Consider the following 19088-nt stretch of genomic DNA (forward strand, 5'->3'; position numbering starts at 1 on the left):
ATCCCGTGTGGGGCACTGGCACTGCCATCCCCGTGTGGGGCACTGGCACTGCCATCCCCGTGTGGGGCACTGGCACTGCCATCCCCGTGTGGGGCACTGGCACTGCCATCCCGTGTGGGGCACTGGCACTGCACACCCTGCATGGGCAGGGGAAGCTGCTCACAGGGTTTAGTTTCTAACAGGTGGGGAGGACGTGCCTGGGATAAATACGATGACTGCAAAGCTGGTGTTTGGTTAGTGTGGGGTGTCGTGGTTTGAAACCCCCAAAAATCCAATTCTTGAGTCCAAGCCCCCCTCCCACAACTCACCCCAGTGTGAGGGGGTTTTCCAGACACAACACAAGACTCAATATGAGGGGAAGGGAATTATATTACAATTATTACACAAATAAATATTATAATACATTATATACACAATCCTAACTATCTCTCCTATGGTAAAGCAATATTTACATTGGATCAAATCTCTTTTCCCTCCAATAGAAGTCCAGAAGGGAAGAAGGAAAGATCCTTTCCACTTTCGGGGAGCAGTGTCTCTCCTCTCCAATGCAGCAGTCGTAGCTGAGTTGTAGCTGGATCTCTTTCCATTACACACAAGGGAGTCTCCTCTCACCCCTCTCAGCCCTTCGGGGGAAAAACATGTTTTTTCCCCACCACAGGGGTTTTTTGTTTTGTTTTTTTTTTTTTCCCTCCCACCTTTCTCATACTTCCAAAAAACAACAGAGTAATTGAAGGATTTATTTGAGTAGCTGCTGTTCTCGATTTTGGGCGCTAAAGCCAAAAAGTGCATACCTTGCTCTGGCTGCTGCTGAAGGTGTTTTTACCAACACAGTGTACATTTTTTCTGTCTGGAAGGACTTGGCAGCTGTGCAGCACTGCAGTGGAACAGCAGAAAGAGTTCAGCAGGCTGAGGTGGTTGGATAGACACATAGGGCTGTTCTAAGTTTGGTTTTGTGCAGTTTTTATAACATGTCTGGGAGCACTGTCTGTACGTGGCTCGCTGCTGACCTAAATATTGGCAATGAGTCTGGGTTTGGAGTTCTGTCTGTTCAATACTAATTTCATATCTGTACAATTTCTTCCTTATAGGTCTGTTCTTCTGGGGTCTAGAGGGCTTGATATATCTCACATTTCTCAACGACTCGAGAGCCTGAGTGCAGTCACTACGTTTGAGCCTCTGGAACCTGTGAAGGACACTGACATCCAGGTAGGGACATTTGTGACATGTGAATTACACTGTGCTGGTCACTGCTGTTCTTGTGTTGTGGTTCAAACCTGTTCTTAGGCCTCTGTGGAGATGCTCTTGCTCTGTGTTTAATTCACTGGCTAGAGGAAATGCAGAGGAGGGATGTTGCTTTCAATGATGGAAGATGTTTGAGTTAACTGTCAGAAGCAGCATAAAGTATCAAGGTAGCAGACATGTATTTTAAGATCCAAATTCTTGCTGAAGTCAAGAGGAACTAGGTACATACTTACTTTCTTTGTGGACCTGTCTTGGTTGGCTTTGCAAGCCTAAATTGCCCAGGGATGCTTCTCCCTCGAAGTTTTGAGACCTATTTTAATGTTTAATTGGAAAATCACATGTGGAACCACTTGGCAATTTTGAGGCGTTGGAATAGGGGTCATTTAAATTTTCTTTCACTGTATCTCAGATGTCATAACCTTGTCTTGGTGGTAGACTGAATTTGCCATGTTTCATATGCTTTACCAGGTGATTTAATCTTGTAAATTTTCCTGTAGATTGTCTCCCTGGGTGTCTTAAAAATTCATGTGAACCATCTATTTTTGCTTTCTGGCTGTCACCTGCCCCTGTAGAGTATCTTCCTGATGAAATCTGCAGGATTCATTACTCAGTTAAGGGCTGGTAATGGAATCCACGTTGTGGGTTGCATTGAAGGTAGCAGTCTGAATTACTGGATAATCATTTTAAAGTTTATCTTCTCTCCTTACTGGCAGACGACTAAATTATGAGGGTTAAAAGAGTTGTAAGCTCTTCTTTTTTTTTTTTTTTTTTTTTTTTTTGTTGCAGGAGTAGTGTGCTCTGAACTACTTAAGTTCAGGAGGGACAGGGATGCATGTGAAATTACCCCATTTTATCTAATGTATGTTTTATTTTAGCATTTGGTGCCGTCCATTTTGGGTGAATGGGCCCTTAGTTTAGTCTCGTTCTGGTGTTAGGAGCCCTGTGGTCTCCTGTCTTCAGGCAGACTTATTTAATCCCAGTTCTCTAAGGCCTGCTTTCACCAAAAATGAGTGTGCTCTGGAGACTTTATCTGTTGCCTGATCATAGAGTGAGAGCTCTAAACCACTGGCATTGTTCACTTTCTATCTTTTCTCATTTTATTCCTTTGTTCCAGTTTGTGATGTTGTTGTATTTCTAATTGGTAGTGTTAAACTTTGTACAAGTCTTCCTTGACCTCATTCTGTCTAGATTTTTTTTCAAGAACTCTTGCTTCTTTTTTCTTTTTCTTTAGAGTTTACTACTGTTGCTAATTCTTCTTTGATTTCTGGTGTTTTTCCTTTCTGCTTTAAGAAGAATCTTTTTGTGGATTCTCAAGCCCAGAAGCAGTGGAGCGCTCGCTCTTTCAATCTGAGATTTGTGGCATGTAAGAAAATAGATAGGACTGCCTGATAATCACATTTTATATTATGACTGGTTACCTAACTAAAATGTGAAGGTTTTCTTCTTTCTTAATTATACCAGATCTCGAGGCCTAATTTGTTACCGTGATTCTGGTATATTCTTACGGTGATCCCAGAATGTTTTCTCCAGTATATTTTTTTTAGTCACCCTTGTCAATATTTGAATGTATCCTCCTGTTCAGGAAAAGCTTCCAAGTTTAATATAAAACCGCTGGTTAATTGTAAATCAATGTGTTTAAGTGGCCAAATCAGCCAATGAGATTCAACCCTTTCTTTAGGAAAACAGCTTAAAAGTACAAATGAGAAACAGGATTAAAATCAATCATTTAAATCAAAGTTCCCTGTTTGCTCTTTTGCATCATGATTAACACTGGTGGTTTAATCAGTGATCACTTTAACGACTCATCTCTTAGGCCTAATATTCACGTGCTTGGAATCTTAAATTTTTTTTGCAGGCCATGTGCAGAGAACTTTCATAGTCAATTAGCTAAGAGTGATTTGCAGTGGGAAGCATGGCCAGGGGCTCCCTTTTAGACCATCTTGCAGGCACATGAGTAAAGTGTGAGTTCTGAATGTTTTGTCCCTGCTCGTTTTTGCAGTTCACAGGTGCAGTGATTTTTATGTTGTCTTGCAGAACATCATCCTCTGCTCTGTCTGAGGATATTTGCAGTCACATCTCAAGCTGTCTGGCTGGTGTCAACAGTGCTCTGTTATCTGAGAGTTACTTGCTTAGAATATGGACAAGTCCCTGCACTCATCTGCAGGTTCTGGTATGCAGTCATCAACACTTTCGGGGTAGTTTGTTGCTAATTATGTAAGACACTGCTGACTGTCCTCTAATTAGCTCTATGAATAAAGAAAGTCTTAAAGTTATTTGGTGCTTTAGATAAAGATGTGCTACAAAAGTTTCTTTCTATGTTACTTCTTCTTATACCTTCTGATGATGGGATTTGTTTTCCTTCTTCCTAGATGATTAGTTTTATAAGGCTCCTCCAGAGGTTTTGTGTTTATTTTGGGCCAGATGTAACTATCTCTTTGCACTGTGTAGAATCCCTCCTCCATAAGTTGCTCCCATTGTTTGGAAGGCAGAGTGAACAGTGATAAAAGGGAGGAATCTGGTTTATTTCTTTAGGAGACTTTACTCTGCTGTTACTCAGTATTTACACAGACATACTGGAAGGTTTTAATTCTGTGGATTGGGAAGGGCTGTTCTGTTCTGCATCGAGTCCTCAGCCTGTGCTTTCCAGTGTAACCATTACTCTTTTTAACCAGCAAAAACTTCTTCATAAATCCTTAATGAACTTGGGTCACACTTCATCATCAGTGTTGCAGGCTCAGCTCTCCTTTCTCAGTCCTGTCTTTTCCTCGTGCTCAACACACGTACTTGCAACTCTGTGTAGATTGCAGCAAATTTATTTAGCCTTAAATCCTGTCTGAAACTTTTGTAGAGTCTTTAATTATTCTTTTATATGTGGAGGAGAGCATCCTAAGGCATGAAGTCCCAGGATGCTGATGCAAAACATTCAGAAAGTGTTAAGAGAATTTAGGAATTCACCTTAATAGTTTTAGGAATTCACCTTAATAGAAGTCTCGACTTGGGTTAACAAGCAGGAGGGACTTTCTGTGCAGAACCTCTTTAAATGGTACACTATAGTGCTGACTAAAAAGTGCACCAAATTGCAGCTCAATTAATTATCTGAATTATTTATCAGTTGTAAAATGTAGATTGCTTGCACATAAAAGGGTTGTGAGTCCAGGAAATGTCTCCCACTAGAGCAGTAGGCCGGGAAGATTATGTAAAAGATTCTGGGCTTGCCATTGAATTATAGGAATTTGTATTTTTCCTCTCTCATTTCAAAGCTTGTGTTCTTAAATTGCATGCAGCACAACAAACACTTCTTGCAGTAAATTCAGTTTATAATAATTCTTGTGTCAAGAATTTTTACAGATCAAGATTTTTCTGGGGCATTTTGGCAAAACCTTTTCAAAATTGAATGTGCTACTCAAGTGATTCTCGATGTCATATTTGGCACTATTTATGTGCTTGGGTCTTTTTGTTTGTTTCTTTGTGTCTTTTAAGAATCCCAGGTAAGAACTGATCATGGAAGTCTGTATCCCAAAGACAGGCTATGTGCACATAAACTGATTTGGGTACCTGGGAAGGGTTAGTTGCAGGATCCAGGTCCGATTCATACCTGCTGAGATAGTTTGCCTGGTTACAGTGTGTGTTTATGCTTTATTCTGGGCTGTGGTTTTGAACATGTCACGTTGGCTTGATCCTAGATTTTACCCCTCTCCCTGCTTGTTTTGAAATGTCTAAGCCCAAAATCATGGTGGTAAATGTAAGAAATGGCTTTGCTCTCACTTTTCAAGCTCGTTGCAGCTCTGTGCAGATTTGTGAAATGAATGCTAGAGGCAGACACGAGCTCTCCTTGCGTGCATTGCTCATCTGCTTAGGAGGTTTGAGGTGAAGGCCTGGCTCCATCACACTGAAGGGAAATTCTGTTGAATTATCTCATTTGTACAACTGTTTCACCTTGACCTTCTGATCTAGGCAGAAATGAAATGAAAGGTTGCATAGTAGGGTTTGGTTTTGATTTCTGGGTGTGGATGTTCAGAGTATTGACTGAGTAACTCTCTGGAGGTCCAGATACAGAAATAAGAGCTTTTATCTAAATGAGGGCAGAGGGTTAGACTGAAATCCATCCAAGTGGCAATGGAGACAGACTGAAATTAAGTATCTGGGATATTTTCAAGCTTTTCAAAATACCATGAACAGGTTCTGCATCAAAGATAGCTTTGACTTCTGCTTTAGTGTTGGTAGAATCTGAGTGCCAGGCTGCTTGCTCCAGTACTATGTGTTCTGTTTCTGTATATGTAAGCATATGATTTGTTAGAGTTTTTAAATTATACCAGGTACTGAAAGGGTGTGTTATTCAACAGTCTAGCTCTTACTTCTCTTCTGTATTACCATTTGTGATATACTTTGTGGTATCTGCTAGAATAATACCAAAGCCTGTGGGTAATCTACTAGAGGGTAACTAAAATCAGAGTTTATAAATGGAAATGCTGACACAACCTTAAAGGGGCAGCCTCAAGTGCTGTTCACCATCCATTGTTTGCATTAGCTTAGCCTGAAAATGCGTTTTTCCTTTTGCAGATTTTGTCCTTTCCCATTTGCCAAACATTGATTTCTCCCCCCGCCCCCAAGTCCTTCAGTTCTAATGGAGCTTGAAATTAAGGTGGCTTTATTTTTCTGTCGCTTCCTTGTTCACCCAAATCGATGATGCCAGCACAGCTGTGGGGACCTTTTAACCATCGCAGAGCCGCGATGGGGAGTGCGGGAGGACAACCTTCCACCTCGGCTTTTTGGGCTTGCTGTTGGGTTCTTTGCGTTGCTGCCATGCAAGGAGTGAAAAATATTATTTGCAGCCCTCGTTTGAATTCTTCAAAAGCTGTAGGAATCTTGGGCTCCAAAAATAGCTCCAAAAATACCTTTCTACAAAGGTTCTCAGAAGTCATTTTTTTTGTCCTCCCGCTGGTAGTGCATGCTAGTGTCAAACCCTGCTGTCTCCTTTGCCTAGGTTGTCTCACTGCTTGCATTCAGGATTTGAGCCCTCATGTACACATTTGGGCAAGTAAATCAAGAATATAAATATCCTGGTAATTAATGTGGCCAGAGGCAGTTTTAACACAATTGAAGAAAGCAGTGATAGGGAGTGAATGAGTATTTTGACGTGCAGCAAATGGAGTTAAGGGATGTGGACCTTAGATATATAAATTACAGTAACTTCCTCAGCCCACCTCTGAGGTGTTTGCATGTCTCCCTTAATTAGGTAACGTGAAACAATTTTACATAAACTGCAGCCAAGGGCTTTTGCAGCCTGGGTGAGACAGGCAGGGGTTTGATGGCCTGTCTGCCACCTTCCTGACCCTGACAGTGTCCAGAGCCATCAGAATGAACAGGCTGGCCCTGAGCCTCCCAAGGCCTGTCCTGATTAAAGGATGTCCTGGAAAATGGCAAGATGTGCATAGACTGGGATGTGAGTGGGATTTAAGAGTACAGGCTTCTCTGTTTCATAGCCAGCATGGTTGGGGTTTGTTTTGGTTTAAGTTAAAAGGAATAAAAACCAAACAAAAACAAACACACAAAAAAAATAAGAATAAACCTCCCTCCTTTTGGCCTCAGATAGGTGAGTGAATCACACTGTAGAAAAAGAGAGATGAGAGAGGAAAAAAGAAGCCAAAGACATTGGGAATGTATTTGGGAGTTTTGGTGTTATTTTTTTTTTCCTTGTTGCTTTTTCCCTCACATCCTTAGTAAGCAGCTGTTTTCTGTAGTTTTCCTTACTGCAGCAACATGGTTTAGTAGTGCAGTTTTAAATTACCCTGGCCTTACTAACCTTAAAAACAAACATGCATGCCCCCCCCAAACCCAAACTTTGGCACATTTAATGTGGAATACTCTGACATTTCATTAGTTGGCCAGATTACAGTCACTCAATAAATGCTGTGATATTGAATTATTTCAAATTTTTTTTTTTGCTTGGTTGCATGCTGATTGGAGTAATTATGTGGTGATGTTCTAGTTCATTATGGTTCTGATCAGGGATTCCTGACTCTAAGGTAGCTGGGAACAGGGTGTGTAAACAAGAGGGTCTGAAAGGGATATTTCAAAACTTTATGCTAGTGCAAGGTCATGAGGTAGAAAAATTGGGAACTCTTGTTCTATTAGCTGTGTTTATTGATCTATTTAAATTCAGCTATGTCCTGGCACATTTCACATTTCCTGTCTGCTTAATCCAGGTATGTTCTCTGCATTTCAAATAGGTACAACTGTAGACTTTTAGCAAATGTCTTCATTTCCCCTCCCCTGTTCTCCTTTTGCTGTGTAGCTCTGCCCTTGGATGACAGTTGTTCCAGTTCCTAATTGAATGTTACCTTGTACCCCTGTGAAGGAGCAAATGTGGTACAAAAGGCAGCTTTGACATCACATATCCCAAAAGCATCTCCTGTGCTGAGGTGTAAATATCTCTGTTTCTCTCGGAAGCACTGCAGGATCCTTTAATAGAGCAAACCTGGGTGTGATATCTGAGTCAGGATTTCACCCAGACCCTGCTGGTAGCAATGTTACTATTGCAGGAAGTACTGTGGGATCATTAATGACTTTCAGGATCTGTGTTCCATGTAACCAGGAGGGTGGCACCTCTGGCAACGTTGTACCTCTCTGTGTCACGCAGTCCCATTAATTTAGTGCTGGCTGAGGTCTTGTATTGACCACTGACCTAGACAGCGTGTGCTCAGCATGTGCAAATGAACTGTTGGAACTGGTGTTTTCATGGTGCTACAAAGATTTAGTAGAACGGTTTCATCTCTGTGGTTACAGTGGATTGGTGAGAAGAAACAATTTGCTGAGATGCAAATTCTTGCAACCTGCCAATTTGCCTCCTCTATGTATCATGCCATAGAGCACTTCCTTGGATTAAAGAAATGGTTTTATTTATTTGTATGAGGCTCAAATGTAGCTTTTGCAAAGCACAACTCCCATTTTGTTTTGTAAAATTTTGAAACCATTACAATAAAAGTGTAGACCTTGTAGGAGAGGATTTCCAGTACCTTGATTATAGCTCTGAAATAAAAAATCTGCAGGGCTGTGCTGGAATTTCACAGTGGAATTGATTCCACACAGAAGTGAACCAGGTTCATCTATGTTGCATTTAAGGGGGAAAAAAGTTGTCAAAAATAAACAAGAAGGTAAATGAGGTTTCTAAAATATGAGCAGCATTTTGTATAGCAGCAGTGTAAGACCACAGTTTGGAGGTTTTCTTTTTTCATCCATTCTTTATTTTTAAAGCAGTCCAGTTTTCTCAGTGGACCTTGGTATGTCCTTCCAGTGCCTCTGTGGAGATGGGAAGTGGAAACTCTTGGCTTTGGGAAGCCCTTCTCACAGCCACACAGAGGCCTTGGTGCAGGGACTTTTCACAGATGGCAGAACCTTTCAGTCCCAGCGTCGCAGTGGGTTAATGGATGTAAGCTGTAGGTTTGGCATTGAAAAATGAACACTTACCTATTTAAGTCAGTATGGCTTTTCAGCTCTTCTGAAAAAGAGAAGAAAATTTCCCAACTGCAATAGGAAAAAGAGAATTCTGATCTTCAGCAAACTTGTCTGAAATGAGGCAGAAGGACTTGGAGCTGGCCTGTAAGAGAGGTGAATTTGTTACCTTTCTCCTAAGCTATTGCTTTTGCAGGGTTTTTTGCTCTTTATTACATGAGCATTGTCTTGACCACCTTTCTCAACTAATTCCTCATGGTGCTGTGAGCTGTACAGAAAAAATCACTCTTCCACAAGGGAAATCTGTAATGTGAGCAGGCCAGACTCTCTCTCCGAACTCCTGTGGTCACAAACAGCATAAAACCCTGGACACTTTCTTTTCAGCAAGGCAGTTCATCAAATTTATTAGGAAAACCAGCAGCTGCTGCAGCTCTCGACTCCCTCCCCTCCTTTCAAGCCCCCCTAATTTACTCAGGCCTCTTGAAAGTGTTACTGCACTGATGAATTCCTCTGGGGTTTATTACTGAACCATTTGCCTAATTTAGCAGTCTGGGAAAGGCCACAGGTACATTGTTGTGCGTGGCCTCCTCTCCACTGTAGTAATTAGTCAGTTTGACTCCACATCCAAAATCTTAATCCTAGGCATTATCAAGCTTTGCTTTAAAATAGTCACTAACTAAGAAGTGTGTCAACTGTTTATCAATGCCTGGGCATCAAACTGAGATGTACTTGAGCTTCCCCGTGCGAAACGGCAGCCTGGAAATTTGGCAGTTTGCAGAAGAAATGTTTGGGTTGGGTGCATGGATGTTTTTTAACTTTCTTTTTGAAGTCAAAATGAATTCTTACTCCTGCCAAGATATGCTCCTGAAAGAAAGTTGCAGCCTTTTGAGGTAGAACTAAGGATACATGCATTTGCTTCACTCGTTTAGATTTTTGGCACAACTTCTCTCTGCATCCTTTTTGTTTTATTTCCTGTCCTTTATTTCTCATCTTTCTTCATCTCTCATTTTATTTTCTTACTCCACTTGTGTTTATTCCCTTTGCTTTTCTGCTCTGGATTCATCTATTACCTCTTCCCTGCTCTTTACTCAGGTCTCTGTTTTGACAGTATTTTGGGTGCAAAAGGGTTGTTTGCTTACTTGGAATTAAATCATTAAACTTCTGTTAAAACAAAAAGCAGTTATTGTGAAATGTCTCATTGGTTTTCCATGCATGTGAAAATGAATGAAAGAAGCTTAAGGGAGATAAGTTGCAAATTTTCTGTACCATTCCATTACTTGTATCTCAGCAAGCATGCAAGATGCATGGTGCTTCCACCAGAAGCTCCAACATGCTTATGCAGCATTTTGAGCCACAGCTAACAGATTATTTTTTAAGTTAATTGGAACAGCATGCTTAATTGTTGCTTGGTAAAAAAGGCTTGAGAAGGCTGGAGTGATTTAGTTTTAAAATAACTTTACAGAGGAATGAGTTAGCATGTTGCCAGCTGTTGTGACTGCAGTGGAAGTCTGTGGACTGTGCTTTTGAAGCAGCAATTTCTGGGTTCTGTGTTATCTCCTGTGTTTACTGTGGGGTAGAGGCGGAAAAGGGAAGAGAGGTTTTCTAACTTGTGGTATTTTTGAGCGAGCAAAGGGAAGGCTTGCCAGTGTTACACGAGTGCTGTGCAAAGGCTGGTGGATGAGGAAAGACAGCAGGAAACACCTCAGTGCTTAATTTCAGTTTCAGCAGCTTTATTAAACCCTTTTGAATGCTTCAGTTGGCTATCCTAGACTTGATACAGGATTAGCTGAAACTAAATCTGTCATAGTTGATTTCTTAGACCACATTTGGGACCGATCTGTTTGGTTGCCTTCACGTGCTTATTGTCAGCACCAGATAACTCAGAGGAGAACTGACAGAGATGTTCATGGGGATATCTGCTTGCTTTATTAGGCATCACCTTGTTCCCTGGTGGTTAGAGACTGGCTCTCCCTGAAGCATGAGGAATAATAATTCTTTCCTCAATTTTAGTGTTAAGCTCAGCTCTAGATACTGTCAATATCCATATACAGACTGAGTCAGTTTTTAATCCCATTATGTTTTTGGCCTTGTCATCTTCCTGTGGTAGTAAGTTCCACAATCCAATTACAGATTATGTTAAAATTTATTTCCTTTTATTGGTTTTGAGCTTGGCATCATTTAACCAGACATGGTTTCCTTTTTGTTCAGATCTGTATGAACTGGATTTCTGGATCTGCCCATTCTGGAACACTTATTTCACAGACTTTTAAAGTACCAGCTCTTGATTCCTTTTATTAACGTTATTCATCCCCAAAGTGTTCCCACCTCTTGCTTTTGCTGATTCCCCAGGTCTGCCCTGCAGTTTCCCTTCTGAGGGTGGCTGTCCAGCTCACATGGTGTTCTTGATAACACCCCATTGTTGTTTGGTTTTCCTGATAACGATGTTCAGTGTAGCCAAACCCGGTGTGAAAGGCAGGAGGAGTAATCTGTGAAGGATTTGATTTTAATCTTGGATAAGTGGGAGTGCACAGGTGGGGATACCATACAGTATCATGACAAATCCTTATCTCTAAATGTGTTTGCAAGCCAGTAGGATTCTTTGGGCCAGATTCTAATGTATGAGAAAAGACATTTCTGAAGACAAGTGGGGGAGGAAATGGAGGGGGGGGGGAACCAAACCACATTTCAAACATATGAGTGGGAACTCGCATGTTATCTCCAGATCCTTGGAGCAGTAATTGATTTTGCCTGCTATGGTTACCATATAGTAACTCTGAAACATTCATTATTTCTTTCCTCTCCTGCCCCAAGGCTTGTAGCAAAAAATGCGGGTTTAAATCCTTTTACTTTGTCTGTTAAGTAGATACAAAAACCTGAAGGCTTTAATGACTCTGAAATAAGCACTAATGCAGTAGTCAAAAGACTCACCATTCTCTTGACTAAAAGAAACTGTGACCATCTTTAGCTCCTCCTGAAAGCTGGACTCAAAGATCTGTCCCACTGTGGAATTACACATTTGGACCTTGTACTTTGGTTTGATTCAGGTTTTTTATAGAGCTAACCCTGCAGTATTTCTTTTAGTACCCATCTGTCTTGATTTAATTTTTCCAAGGTAAAAAATGGCTTGTTTAGAAAATTTGCAGCTCATTGCTAGTGGTAAGAAGCTTGATTACTGAACAGATACACTGTATCAACATCACTTCTTAATTTTGTTTTGCTGTTTGACTTGAGGTTAATGTTTTGGCTTCTTATTTGCTGGTAGGATGAAGTGCATAATAGTGCTGTGTGTCATTAGTTAATGTTATGCTAAATGTTTTGTTGTTTGTCTGTGGTTTCATACCCTTAGATGCTTTCTCTACCTTTGCTAATGTCCTCTTGATTTTTTTCTTTTTTTCCCCCCCTCTTCTGAGAAAAAACTTGATGTCTGTTTTTTCATGAGCTTTTGACTTAGTGAATTATGGAAATAAGCCCTGAAGGTGGACACATCCTCTGGCTCGTTGCTGGAGCAGGGGGGAGCTGAGCAGGGAATGATTCCCATCAGCTCGTAGTGTAAAATCTTTGGCTAAGAGGCCATGGGTAACTTGTCACTCAGTTATATCCCTGTTAGTCACTGTAGCAGAATTGTTAACTTGTTAACTTCTTTCCTTCTTTCTTCTGGGTTACTGTATTTGCTGGCTTTAAGAAATAGCATTCTTTTGCAGCAGAATAGCAGAACAGATCTCCTTCCTGCAGGGGGTTGAATCTGCAGTGTTTCTTAAAGGGCAGGATTTAGTTGTTTGTCTCAATAGGTCTGTCTTCTCTTGGTTACAGGTTTGCTGTATCTGTCTTACAAAATCTCTTGCTCAAACTCTTCTGCGTGCATTGCCGCTGAAGAAGTGCCTGTAACATTTTCTCTCTGAGATGAAATACTAATTTTCAGCCAATATATTATGTATTAGCAATGCATCCTGGCAACAAACGTTGCTTGAAACCACATATTCAGAGAGGAAGGTGGGAAGCGCAATTCAAAGGCTCGAGTCGTTGCAGAGACAGCTCAGCAGAACATGTTGCATGTGGGAAGTGCCCCAGAGGATCCAGGGAGGGTTCATCTTCCCAGGGAGTTTCTATATCCGTGGATTTTATGCAGCCCTCGGAGGTGGATCCTTTTGCCTTCAGCATGCCTGGCTGGTGTCATCTATAGGAAGGAACACACCCTGGTGCTGGATTTGCAAATGCAGTGTTTGTCTTGTGGCACATGTGCTTGATAGTTATGGCCATCCAGCAAAAAAATGAGGATTTTTCTGATGCTTTACATGAACCTCGACATGGAAACTTTGAAACTGGAAAGAGTCAGATGCTGAAGGAGGAGAAGGATGGCCACCACTTATAATGGAATGGGGTTTCCTGCACTCTCTTATATGGTGATTAATTGACCTTAATCAGGTTAAAGCAGCAGAGCATCTGGGGCAGGAGTTACAGTCTGGTTGTCCATGTCTCTGCAGAGCAGAGAGAGCTGGGCAGGCTGTGCCTTTGCATTAGTGAGGCTCTTTCTGGTGTCAGTGGCAATGGTTTGCTGATTTCATCCTTTTCCCAGCTGAAGTTCCAGAGTGATATATTGAAAACTGTCATGCCCGGTATCCTGTACCTCTGTGCCTTATGGAGAATGCATGCAGCAGACAATGAAATTGAATTGCTGTCACGTGGGACTGAAGAAAAGGGCTTTTTGTTTCTTTCACAATTTATATTTCAGCAAGCGCTGCAATTTGGTTTTGTAAGCTGAAAGTGTTGTTAATGCACTTCCTTGAGAAGCTGAGGAGTTCTGTTCAATAGTGAATTTGTGGAGGCAGTGTAGGTAGGTAGGACCTCAGCATTTAAACATAACTCCTGAGCTTATCGATTTATTTCACTCAAATGTTTTACCTCTTGAAACAACCCTTTGCTACAGTTACTGCACTGGATCATTGGCCTTGCTGTGTAGTATCGACTAATTATCTTAAAAAATGAACTTCCAGCTTCCAGAGCAAATCAGGAGTGACACCTTGTCAGCACCATGAGTGGGAACCTCTTCCTCCGGCAGAGAGGCCTCCACGTGCTCACACAGTGGTGCTGCTCAGGGTGAGGTTGATGGCCCTGAGAAGTGCCAGGTTTGAAAGGCTGAAGTGCTGGCCTTTCTAGTACCGTTTGTGAAATCAGTGCAGTGTGTTAATGAATGTGACTTCCACTGATGGGCGTTGCTTCACAGACTAAATCTTGTTTACTCAGACTGACAGTCTGGCAGCGATTCCTTTGGGCTCTTCTTTTCCAGGGCCATCACGAGTGTAAATGATTGAAGTGCAGTGCTACCTTTTGAAGTGTTTGTATGAATTCAGTGCCTTTTGATGCACAGTCATCCATTCCATCAGAGTAATCTTACCTGTGGGCTCATCAGAGCTTCCCTTTGCATTAATATCAAATATTTAGTTAATTGTTACTTCTGATAGCCCAGCAAAAATAAAACAGGAAGAGCTGTCTGTTGTTCCTTATTTTTTGTGTATGATTTAGATCTGGAATTTTTTTCCCATTAATCTCTGAAGAACATGCACAGGTGCTACTAGAAGGATCTGCTGAACAAGCTATTGCTACCATGTCAAATTTCTGTGGTCAGTAGTTGTGTTTATAACAAAAAAGCCTTAGTGATTCTTAGAATGTGTTGTTGAAATATCTTCTAAAAGAGTTTTTAGCTTTCTTTTCAAGATAAGCTTCAGCTGTTTTGGAGCATAGGTGCACTGACAGGCCTAGGATATAGAAGCACAGGGAAATGAAGGCTGAAATAGGAGCAGGTTCATGCAAATCAGTATTGAGTGTAACTGTGGAGATCTCAGGACTGGAATCTCCAGCAGAGCTGCAATTCATTGTATTGAATTGTTAGAGTGTGCAGCCAGGTGGGTTATTGGCAGTGCACATCTGCATTGCTTCTGCCTCCAGTTACAACAGCTTCCAGCTCTTTGACTGTCTCGTGGTTTGAAAGCAGGGGCTGGGCAGGGCAGCACAGGCAGTGACCAACAACAGGGAAATGTTGCCCTACAAGCTCATAATCATAACTTATATTAATGACTGGCATGATATTTTTTCTGTGTCAAGCTAAAACAATTAAGAGGTTCAGTTGCACATGGAATATCAAAATGCATTTGTTACTTGACTTTGACTTCTTGAGATCTATATTCAGATCTAAACAAATGTGTCTGATGACAAATTGTATCTTACATTGGTTTATAGCACACTTTGTGAGAACAACTAAAATGGAACCCAAGCATTTAGCTTTTGAAGCCAGAGGCTCTAAGTGAGGTGTAAAAATGGAGAGTGTTCTGGAGTTTTGGGTTTCGGTTTTTTATTTGGGTTTTTCAGGGGAATGGAGGGCGGATTTAGAACAAGAGCTCACAAAGAACCAAGGATATAGGATTTCAGCACTTGAGATTCATCCATTTGTACTGACTGACTGAAAGCAGCACATTGAAATCAAACCACCAAACTGCTGTCAGAGGTGCTGGGGATGAACAGGGAATGTTTTTTTTTATTTCAGAGATTCTGCAGGACAGAAGGAAGAAGGGAATGTCTGTTACCAACTTTGAAAGCAAGCATCTGAAATACGTTCCAAGAATATTTTGGAGCAGGAATGCCAGTTTAAATATTTATGCAGCATTTTATTGCACTGATTCAAATATTGAATAGCACCTGACCCTTGAATTTTTGGATCCTTGCCTGACTGGCACCCCCTGATGTGTATATTTACTTAGAAAACGGCCTTCTGTGGCAGCTGCTTTTCATTGCAGGAAATTGGGAAAGCTGGATTTTGATCCAATTTTTGTCATGATTTTCATGCTTGACTTTGAGTTCAAGAAATGCTTTCCTATGCATCATTTTCCTCAGCTGAGAAATAAGAGTTGCATTTACCATTTTCTCAGACCTCTCTTGTTCACAGCCCTGATCAGTATTTGACAGCGTTTAACTGACCTCCAACTTCCCTCCCTCAGATACCAGACCTTGTAAAAAATAAGGTTGTTTGTCTGCATCAGTAGTTTCCTGGTTTGGCAGTGCTGGGCAGCACAGTCCTTGGCTGCCCCTGTGCTCCATGGACTCCTTTCCCCACCTGAAACAAGGAACTGAAGCTGTGCTACAAACACCTGTCCACTGGCAGCTCTGCTGAAACCTCCCCTTAATCCTGAAGACACCTCCAGTCTGGACTGGAGATCTTCAACTTCCCTGAGCTGAAATTGTGCTGAGACTACAATTAGTTGCTGCCCTGGGTTGTGGCCACACAAAACCCCTTTAAGCTGGCAGCTGATTAGAGTCATAGGCTAAAACTTGGGTCAATACAGCTGCTGCCACTGCCCAATATAATAATTTTATGCAGCACTATTTTGTAGCGTGGTGACTGTCACTTGAGATGGATTATTTACGATGTGCCTGATGTAGAGAGAGTGAGATGAAGCAGCAAAACCTAGTGATGAGAAGTCTGGCCTGGCCTATTGCTGGGCACCTACCCAGCTCCTGAATTGGATCTTGCACCAGCAAACTGCTCTTGGGGTCTGTGAGGACTTGGGTATTCCTGCCCCTTGGCTGCCAGACCTGCAGCATTGGCTGCTCTTGCAGAGCTCAGCCTCAAGATGCAGATGCCCTGACTTCAAAATATCAGCAAAAAGTCTTTCCAGATTCCCAGCCGAGCTCTGTGCTTGTTTATAGCTGAAACCCCAGGGATGCAAGATAGTTTTAGCAAATAAATGTGAGAGATCTGTGGAGGGATTTCTGAAACAATCATTCTCTGTTTCCCTCTGTGTATTTGCAGACTTGGAGAAGAAAATGGAGAATTTGGTTGGCTTGTTTACCCAAGCTATTACACTGGCTTAGCTGTTCCATGATGAAGTTCCATTTCAGTACTGAGCTTACTAGGCTGTGGAGATAAAAATTATCAATTTGATTGGTTTTGTCCTCCTGTTTTTACGTTCAAGTTTCACAGGGTTGGATGAATGTCTGCCACCATTTCTTCCTGAAAAACAGACTCACCCTGAAGCTTTCTGCAGACACAGGGAGCTGCTCCAAGTATCCAAATGCTGTGGGATTTTTTGCACTGTTAAGAAATATAGTGGTGGCTCAGCATTATGGCCATGGCTTTGAATGGGAAGCCAGTGTTAACTAAATTTAAAACATTTGTTCTGTGGCAGAGCAATACTGCCTGATGCCCATGCCTTCCAGAGGGTGTCCAGATCCCATACTCTGCAGAGCTTGCCTTTGGCTTCATTTGATCAAACTGATAGGATCTGTTGAGAGGGATCATGCAGGACTGATGTTGTGCAGGCAATTCAAATCTATGAATTGGATTAAAATCCAAATGTTAGCATGCTTTGATGGGATTCTTTTTTGTTTGCTTTTGACTGAGATGCTTTTTGGAGATAAAGTTGGAACCAGCTCCTAATCTGCAGTTGCTTGGGGCTTAGATGTCTGAGGTTTCTTTACTTTGCTGCTCTTACCTATTGACCTGCTTGATTAATTTTGTGTCTGAACTTCTGTCCTTTTTATTCCTGACTCTACTCTCTGTCAGTACACAGCTGAAAACCAAAAATCTGTACAGTTCAGAGGACCAATTAGGTTTAGACTTCAGGATAAATACTTGTTGGCTGTGAAATAGTATGTGCTTCATTTCTTGTTTCAAGAATCTCTTATTTTTTCTTTTATTTAGAGCTGAGCTTGACAAAGAAGGATGAGAGCAGATGCAGTTATAAAGGGTGCATTGTATTTTTACTGCAGTACTGAAGTATTGATTGTTGACTTATTGGTAGGCTTAATGCACAACCATTTCCTTAGTTAGTGTTTGAATGTCCATTAAAATGTTGGCTTGGTGCCAGAACGTTGAAATCCTGCATTTATAATATAATTTGTCTATCCAAAAGTACTAATGTGGTTGGGATTTAAAAAAAAAAAAAAAGATAAATAGACAAGTCTTGAGTTTCCTCGTTTTGTATTTGTTAACCTTCACATGCTGAAATGAACCTCTGAAGTAGGAGATGCTGGAAAGAAGACAGAGGGACAAAACAGAGAGGGTTAAGCTTGTTTTGGTTTATGCATGTCTCTGGTTTTGGGTGGTGGCATGACCACACTTGTGGTGGAGAATGGTGTTTTCAGCTATCTGGTTCTGTCAGGTAGTTTTGCTGTTTGTTACAACCTACCATGAAGAACAGTAATTGTACAAAGCCTAAAGACTTCACTGCAGCTGGAAGCAAGTACGGGAGATGAAGAGAGACCAGAACAGCTTTCTGCTCTCCCAAATGTGAGGGGAAACAGTTGACAAAAGGTGAGGATCCAAGAGTTTGCCCTCTGGCCACTGTTCTGAGCGTTATTTAATCTCTCACTTAGACTTGTAGCCAAGACTTGCTGCAGTCCCTTTCCTGTCATTTCAGCTTTCCATTAAATAATAAGATTTTGTAAGGTAGGGTTATTGCCTGTTAGAGTCAACCATTTTAAAAGAAATTAATATGATACTTTTGCCAAAAAAAAATAGATGGTTTTCTCTCACTGGGAAGTAGTAGCAATTGCTCCACTTCTGAGCAAATGCTCGTGTGAGTGGTGTAATTACTGAGATGGAGCTTGTGCTGATATTTGTGTTAAAATTGACTTCTTTTCTGCCATGGAATATTTTGGGATTAGTGTTTCTTTCCTCTCTGATCTGACCTTCTCCATTCCCCTGTTTCAGTAACCTGCCAGATCCGATCATTCTGTGTAGAGGTGATTGTCACCATTGTTCACTATATTTCTAAAATGTACAAAGATGTTGCAAAAAAACTTAGAGATATCTTTTCCCTATGCAGTTCAGATCCATTCAATTACTGTGGCTGGTCTGTTGAATTTTATGGTGATTGTTCAAAATTTTGAGTTTGGGTGACAAACGAAGCAATTTGGAAATGAGTCCCTCCTCTTTTGTACAAAGGAAACAGAACATAACAAGCTGCTTTGGATTTCCAGCTCATCTCTGTGTGAAGTATACAACACAGTTTCTAAGCATTTGTGCTCCTTTCCATGGACTCTTGTATGGCATGGTCCCATCTTACCTGATTTAATCAGAGTTTACCTTTAAAAGGTAGAAAAGAAAGGATGTTACCATATAGCCATTTAATTAACACTATGGCAACAACTATTTATAGACTTTAAATAATTGCAGTGCCAAATTAAGTTGCCCTGTTCCACTTTTTTAGATTCTAGCAATTGCAAGAGATGATAAAGTCCCTCTCTCCAGAGGGGTGAATTAATAGGTGTTCCAGAAGGCCTGGAAGGGGCAGGATTTGATTGCATTCCTTGAATGCAGAACACCCAAGGCTCTCAAATCAGATAGCAAAGACAGTCTGTTGAAAGTGTACATGGACTTGCAGGAAAGGCCCTTGCTGATA

The 19088-nt window shown here is 41.2% G+C and overlaps 1 protein-coding gene across 5 annotated transcripts in view; it reads left to right on the top strand.

Annotated features, from left to right (window-relative positions):
- NUP93 (nucleoporin 93) overlaps positions 1–15712 on the top strand; it is a 22692-nt gene extending 6980 nt beyond the window's left edge. For all 5 annotated transcript variants that reach the window (XM_017824366.1, XM_017824369.1, XM_017824367.1 and 2 more), the window contains 2 exons: positions 1089–1206; positions 15233–15712. In XM_017824366.1, coding sequence (XP_017679855.1) covers positions 1089–1206; positions 15233–15295 — 181 coding nt within the window. In that variant the 3' untranslated portion in view covers positions 15296–15712. The remainder of the gene's footprint in view (positions 1–1088; positions 1207–15232) is intronic.
- Positions 15713–19088: the final 3376 nt, after the last annotated feature.

This window comes from Lepidothrix coronata, unplaced genomic scaffold (genome assembly GCF_001604755.1).
Source record: "Lepidothrix coronata isolate B3197 unplaced genomic scaffold, Lepidothrix_coronata-1.0 Scaffold110, whole genome shotgun sequence".
NCBI lineage: Eukaryota > Metazoa > Chordata > Aves > Passeriformes > Pipridae > Lepidothrix > Lepidothrix coronata.